At 39.1% G+C, this 7,495-nt stretch overlaps 1 protein-coding gene across 5 annotated transcripts in view; it reads right to left on the bottom strand.

Annotated features, from left to right (window-relative positions):
* Positions 1-204: 204 nt before the first annotated feature.
* TMEM39A (transmembrane protein 39A) overlaps positions 205-7,495 on the bottom strand; it is a 30,497-nt gene continuing 23,206 nt past the window's right edge. For all 5 annotated transcript variants that reach the window (XM_054572319.1, XM_054572318.1, XM_054572321.1 and 2 more), the window contains 4 exons: positions 6,469-6,817; positions 5,508-5,695; positions 3,478-3,598; positions 205-814 (listed from right to left, as the gene is read on the bottom strand). In XM_054572319.1, coding sequence (XP_054428294.1) covers positions 581-814; positions 3,478-3,598; positions 5,508-5,695; positions 6,469-6,817 — 892 coding nt within the window. In that variant the 3' untranslated portion in view covers positions 205-580. The remainder of the gene's footprint in view (positions 815-3,477; positions 3,599-5,507; positions 5,696-6,468; positions 6,818-7,495) is intronic.

Raw genomic sequence — 7,495 nt, 5'->3', positions numbered from 1 at the left:
ATTCAAAAGTACTTTTAAATGGCATAGGGCAGAAGAGATCACTGAGTTTCTATCTCAGAAATGCTCCCTCCCCGTAGGCAACAAAGAGAATCCCATTTAGGACTACATATAGCTTACTCTTCCCCCCGCCCAGGCACTCCAATTCTATTAGCCAGCTGGAGAAAGAGAATGGGTGCTGCCAAGCAACTCCACTGATCTTCCTTTCTGTAGCAATAAGGCCAACCGAGGACTAAAAGTAACTACAAGGACTGAAAGAAAGGGAGACGCACCAAAGGTACTATGTTAAATGGTATATGAGATGTGTTCATAAATGAATGAGCTATTCTGGAGCCATACAAACAAATCAATCTCTTTACTGGAGAAGCACACCTCTCATCTGTATATTATTTGAATATACTAACACATGAAAGATCACATCACCTTGTTTATGGATACATTTAATATCCCTTACCCTTCCCCCCTTCAAAACATAATAGTATACAAAATATAAAATATCTTAAATATTTATAAAAATTGCAAGAAAAAATAAAACGTATGAAAATATTTTTATCTGAGTTCTCCCTCATTTTTGAGAGGCAGCTTAGTTTGCCTTGAGTTCGTAACTGTTGAGTGGGTAGGAGTACGCCCTGCCTAAAACTATTCTGTCCCGGAGGAGCTTAAATAAAACATAGTAGTTGCAGAAGAGTATGAGAGCCATGGAAAGTGTGTGGTTCCACTTCTCTGACCGCAGTAAGGAATAGAGCTGGTAGAAGACGACACTGCCCTCAATGAGGATAAGCAGATTTAACAGCCTTAATGGACGATGAAATAGGAACTGTAAGGAAATTAAAAAGCAAAATGTTATTTCATAGAGAAGTAAAGACTACAGTTATTCTTTTTCCCTGAAATAATCTCATATTTACAGGTTCCTATATGCAATAACAAAAAGACCTGATTATTTAGTATCAACCAAGCTCTTTCTTGTAGTAAAGACCCAAACCTTTTCCTTTTTGCTCAAGGAATAATGAAATAAATTTTATTTCAATGCCCCTGAGATACAAAAAAGGGATCATATCCATAAGAACTCTGCCTCCAAAGATTTTTCCTAGATTTTAGGTATATATCTTATTTGAGATAACCAAAAGTATATTTATCTAAGACAGGAACTGGGTAAGGGACCATATGGGAAATATTTTAGACTTTGCAAGTCAAGAGACAAAAATTGAGGGTATTATGTCAGTGCTTACATAACCATTTAAAATGTAACCATTTAAAATTCAATGTGAATTTGTGGGCTGGTCTAAGATAAGCTGGCATATCAATACAATAATTTATTAATTTTTCTTTAAAACTATCTTTACCCACCACGGTCACTGACTCAAAACCTCTACACCACATATTTCTGGTGTTTTGTTACATTTTTCTGGATATTGAAAAGTAGAGTGCAGAAAGACAAGACAATAAGGAAGAAAAAGAATCAGTCATAAACAGAGTTTAGCTAAAAGCAGGTCTCGCTGTTCTCACACCAACAAAATTTTTCACTCTGAGAGACTAAATTCTGGTTTACTAGTAAAAATGTATTATGAGTAAAAACCTAGAGATCACAGGTTGCAAGCTACGGTAATGGTAGTATATCACATCTAAAAAAATAGTTTGGGACTCAAGGCTCAAATCTGAGAATAAAGCCAGATTACCATGACAGCTCTGAAAGTCAGCAAGTTTCTCAGGGTCTTTCATTAGAAGGAAGAAAATGTTTAACCTGGGTTTTATTACATCTAGTAATATTATGTATAAAATTGGCTCAGAATTAATATTCTACTGTAAAAGGACTTGGTCAATTTCAGATTGTGTGGCAATTGTAACAATTATAATTAAATGCACTAGTAAGCTATAAACTGAATGAGTAGAAAGGCAAGTACAGGCTCTAAATTCTAATAGCTATAAGCCAGAGGCACATATTAAATGACTGTTGTCAAACATCAATGTGCCTAAGAATCATTTCTAAATGTGTAAATGCTGCAAATTCCTGGATCCTTCAGAGATTCTGATTCAGAAATCTGGGCCTGGGGCCCCCTGCAGTTTTTAAAGAGTGTACCAGGTGACTCATACGCGAGTGGCCCAAAAACCACTTTGAGAAGTACTGATTTACCTGGTTGGTTATGCACAGTCAGTAACAGGTCAACTTCCCTAATCCTTCTCCTTTGGATTCCACCTGATTATTCAGCTGTCCAGTGCTAGCAAGTAAGATACTTATTTGTCAAACAGAAAATGCTAATAAAACATCTGGTTATTGTAGGTTTCAAGGGGACAGCAAGGGCCAACAGAAGTAATTAATGACTTCTGGAATTCAGCTGGCTGAATTAAATACTCTGTATAGAAACCGAATGCTCAAGCAGTATGACTCAAGTCCACTCCTCCATCTGAAGGCAACCCCACAGAAGTCTAGAAGGACATGCTTGTAAGTTTCCTCATTCAGGGGTCTTTTACCAGCCACATGTTCCTCCCAACCCCCCCAACACCCCCTTCATGGTATTTACAAGCATCCTGCCCTGATGCAAGTTCACAGTTTTTAATTGAAAGGCCCGTAGTAGCAAACACCTGCAGAACCAAAAGTCCATGTACCCTCATAAGGAACATGACAGGAAGGGACAAAAAATGCAAGCATCTCAAAAAAAGATCTCCAATTCTCTTTTACACTATGATCTCCATTCAAAGGCAATGCACTGCACTATGGGCATTTTTATTAAGAATGGTCCCTGCACGCCCCTTCATCCCCCCACTCCCACTGATCACCTAGCCTTTTTCTCATAAGTAAATACTTCTTCCCCCAGAGCCAGAATTTCTGGAAAACAAAGATCAACTACAACATAACCCAAGGTATAAATTCAAATGGGTCAGAAGCTGGGTTTAGTGGGTATCTATTGCTTTTTCCTTTTTTAACTTTTTAGCCTTTTTCCTTTTAATCCAGGAAAAGGTAAAAGGCTGCTGATCATGGCATTTGTCTAACTTTCAAAAAGGAAGTCATGGTATTTTAAGGGGATGGTACATATCACAAATACAAAAACAAAACAAAACAAAACAAAAAACCCCCAACCCCAAAACACTGCATTATATTACTATGTTAAATATTGCTTAAGGGTACACAGATACCATATAATAAGGATACCATTAAAGCAAACTATTACAAATAAAAATTATAAGATGAAAAGGGAAAGTCTTAAATAATTGCCTCATCATACCAAGTAATACTACTACACTCAACAAATTCTAATATAACTAGAGAAACCAGCCAAGCTGTTGAAGCTGGGTATTAGACCTTCAAACTGCCTTTCCGAAGACATTTCCAAAGGACGGAGGTCATTATTATAGAAGCAATAATCACCATGTATTATTGTAATTTCCCGTTATGTGCTATGCACTGTGCTAGGTGCTTATACATAATGGCCTTCTAACACTTAACCCTAAGTGCATGTTTGAAAAGAAATAAGTGGTACTTGCATAAAAGCGGGCATGGGATACATCTGAAGGCACTGCCACGTTGTAAGGCCCCATGGCTCTATATAAGCATCTGCTGTGTCGCACCAGCACCCCTTGAGGCCATATTGTATTTTCTGACCAACTAAGGGAGAAAGAAATGCAATGTTAGCATATTGGCAATTACAGATAAGATAGTGTCTGGCAACACCAGCTATATTTCAATGGAAGAAATTAAGTATTCAAGGCATGTTCATCTGCCTGAATTCTGAAAAGAGAGTTTTCTATGGTCAAACTGGAAGGAGTTAAAAAGGATTTATTACTACAGTTTCATTGCTATGCAGTAGAGAGGTTGCAAAGTGATACAGTTAACTCAGTGCCAAAGGTCTAAGAGGCTTAGAATGAGCAGAACTAAATGTGTTAAGAAAGGCATCTATGACCAGAAAATCAAGTGTAAGCAAGTGGACTGTCATCTCAATCCCAAGTGAGCAGAGTCTATTGGAGGAAATGCTGGGGGGAACAATGAAGAAGAGAAAGTGGAAAGCTATAAGAGGAGGGGAGAAATTAACAAGCTGTCAAGCTGCCATGACATTTACTGCAGAATTACAACCCAGAAAGCTATATAGAAAATCAGTCTGTCACATACTTCTAACACTTTATATATGCAAGAAGCTCTATGGAACAACACAGACACACACAATGTACAGACACAGACTTCTCTTTTTACCGCTTTCTTGGTTTATTGTTATAGAGGTTTCTCTAGGAAAAAGAAGTTATGGAATAAGCTTCATTCTTTCCAGCACCAATGTAATGGAGTTGGGGTGGGAATGGGAATTTTCAGGTTAAGCTTTAAAAAAAAAAATCTAAGTTAATTCACCTCTTCCTGATTTTGGAAAAGTTAGTTTCCTAAAGAGAAGAACTGGGACAGCATTTTAGATATGTTAAAAAATTCTAGCACCCTGAAGCTTTCCCAGTTCAGAAAAGGTTTCGTCAGCCTTGCTCACACTTACCAGCATTAAAGTGATGATACACCTCATGGCCATGTGCCATCAGGAGCCTGAAGATGTACAGTACTAGTACTGTGGATTGTACTTTCAATTTTTATTGAAATTTGTCCTTTGCCCACAGTTGGGTTTCTTTCAGCCTGGCCCAATCTCTTTCAGTTCCTGATCTTGAAGGCCTGTGCTAATCTGTATCAGACATCAAGGCAGATAATTGAAGGGAGGACTGTGAGGGGGAGAAGGGAGGGGAAGGTCACCTCGATCTGTCCCGCTTAATTAGGGAAGAATTTCTAGGTGATGAAATTTGTGAAATGTTCAAATTATAAAAAATTATAAAAAGGAGGGAGATGAAGATGGTCCAGATCTGAAAGGCATGATTAAGCCTCAGCAGTGAGAGGACAAAAGGGTTCTAACGTTAGCCATTTTGGGTCATAGGAACCAGACAGAGAAATGATTGATAAGGGGACACAATGAGAGGAATACTCAGAAACAAGCAGGGACAGTTTTCATTTAAATATGGGAAAAGCAGAGAAATATTCATTAGCAGTTTTAGAAAGAAAAGAAAAAACAATTAAAAATGCAGGGAAATTACTAGAACAAATTTGCATTTATGAGAAAAAAAAATGGGAGGAGCAAATTCCAGCTGCTTAAGTGTGAGAGGATTAGCTAGCAACTATTTAGCTGTAGCAATGAAGATGAGCAGATGAATCTTACAGTCTTCTAAAGAGAATTAAAAATATATCATGACTCTGAATTTGGCCAAAGGGTTAAGACTGAAAGAAAACTCCAGGATTATAGCTTGGGGAACAAATTAGGCCCTCCAGAGTGACCTGGGAGTTGAAAAGTAGGAGGCATTTAAGGAGGCACTAGTGATGGCAGTGGAGATGAGTTAATGTCCCCTGTGTTCGGTTTAGGGTGATGACAAGCATCCATGTAGTAAAAACTAAAAATTAAATGTTCAAAGCCAAGAACAAGAATGACATACAAAGCAAATAAACATGACCAGCAGCATGTAGAAAGGTGTTATATGGCTTTACCCTCTGGCCTACTCACATGTGTTGTGGAGCATTGCTGTAGGACCCATGTTCGAGCTTCTGCCACTTGCCCAGATGAGCAGCTGATTTATGTAGCAAATCACAGTATTTGGATGGCAGTAGTTGTGTGGTAAGCATGACAAAAGCATTGATCCATACCATGATGAGGTGCTCACACGACCAGCGCATGTCATAGTACTGGGTACTCTGGAAGAGATCAGAAGAGAGAAATGATCCACGCACTGGTGAGCAAGAAGGCAGAGGTGGGTGCGTGTACATATGCCCTGCGGACAAATGCCACACTGAGTCACACATGCATTGGTTGTCCTGCTGTCCGTGCAGAAAGTTCAAGAGCAGGCTCCTCCAAATCCTTCAACCTGACTTTCTGACTGTATGAGTTAGGGTTGGGAGGGAGAGGCAATTATGTTTTAGGTGCTTCCTTTCTAGAAGAAGTGAGGGCTCTCTGTGAATGACCACTCCGGCTGCAGACGTGCTTCTCAATGGGTGAAGGAAGGGCACTAAAATGTCCCAAGAGACTTTGGGCCCAGTGACATCCAGATCATTTTTCTTTTCTACTGAAGTAAATTGAAGTTTAGATAAAGGTTAGATTAAAATCAAGGAAACTCCTGATAACATGTTAGGATCAACCACAGTAGGCTAAATTTTATTGAAACCTCGGTCCTCTTTTAAGCTACTAAATACTGATTCTATTATAAATACAAGTTTTATTCTCCCAGGAAACTGGGAAAAAAGAAAAGAAGGAAAAGAAAAAAAGAGGGGACCACCACGGGTGCATCACATATATGGAAATACCTATCCGCCAACCAGGAGCGGTATTAGTGCACTCCAGATGCAGCCGAACTCCACCATCCAGGCTGCCAAAGGGGAGACAGAGAAAAGGGGGAATTAAACAAGAAATACCCAGTTTATGTCATTCACACACAAATCCTGGAAGGACATAAAAGCAAGGAAACACTCACCTTCACAAAACACAGGGGGAGAAATGCAACATAGTAGGCACTGAAGAGGGAGTTGAAGAGAACTTCCTTGATTCTGTGGTTGAAATCTGCTTTCAGACATTCTACTTCATTTCGAATGAGGTCTGGAGATAGAGGGCAGCTGTGGGTGGGGATGGGTGTGGAGTTATTAAACTGTTCTTTTAGAGACTCCAGCAATAAGGAGAGGAAGTCTTTGGATTTGGCCAAGCCACCCACAGTTGAGGCACTTTCCTCTACCGCCTGGTGCTGAACCACGTAGTTGTAGTCTGTGAGAAGAAGATGAGCTCTACTATCTTGGTGGAAACAGCAGAGGGGAACATATACACCAAACCTGTAGAAAAAGGTGAACATGGAAGTGAGACCACAGGTGCCACCTAAGACAGATCTTATAACTATCTTATTAAAAGAGTCATGATTCACCAGAATGAGCATAACGTAATGGGGACTTCACTGATGGTAGATTCATGATTTGGGAAGCTCTTTAAATAATTTCTTCCCACAAAGGCAATACGTATTCATTGTAGAATGAATAAAAAGACTACAGAAAATCACAATGACAAAATATAAATCTCCAAAAAATAATCATTTTTGTAATTTTTATAATTAGGCGCAGATTGTATATTTTTTTCTTTTGTATGTTAAGCCTCATACCATATAAACTGTTTTGTAGCCTGCTGTTTTAATTTTGGGTGTGTTGAGCATTTTCTGTCACTAAGTATCTTTTTGTTACAGTTTTAAAAGATACTATGTATCTTCAGATAGATATACCATAATTTACCCATTTTTCTCTTTTTGGAAACTTAGGCTGTTTCTAATTTTCCACTACCATAAATATTAATGGAATAAGCACTTCCCTACACAGGTCTCTGTGTACATCTGGTAATTGTCCAATGGCCTGCTCTTCATGTCAAGTTTTCCTTAGTCGGCGGGGGGCGGGGCGGGTTCCTCTGCCTCTCCACTATGTCACCTCCCTCCACTCCCACAGGCACCCTGGTGACCCTTGCCAGGT

This window comes from Pteronotus mesoamericanus, unplaced genomic scaffold (genome assembly GCF_021234165.1).
Source record: "Pteronotus mesoamericanus isolate MK-2021 breed Mesoamerican mustached bat unplaced genomic scaffold, CSHL_Meso_final contig_228, whole genome shotgun sequence".
Lineage (NCBI taxonomy): Eukaryota > Metazoa > Chordata > Mammalia > Chiroptera > Mormoopidae > Pteronotus > Pteronotus mesoamericanus.
This window is presented reverse-complemented; position numbering and strand designations above follow the sequence as displayed.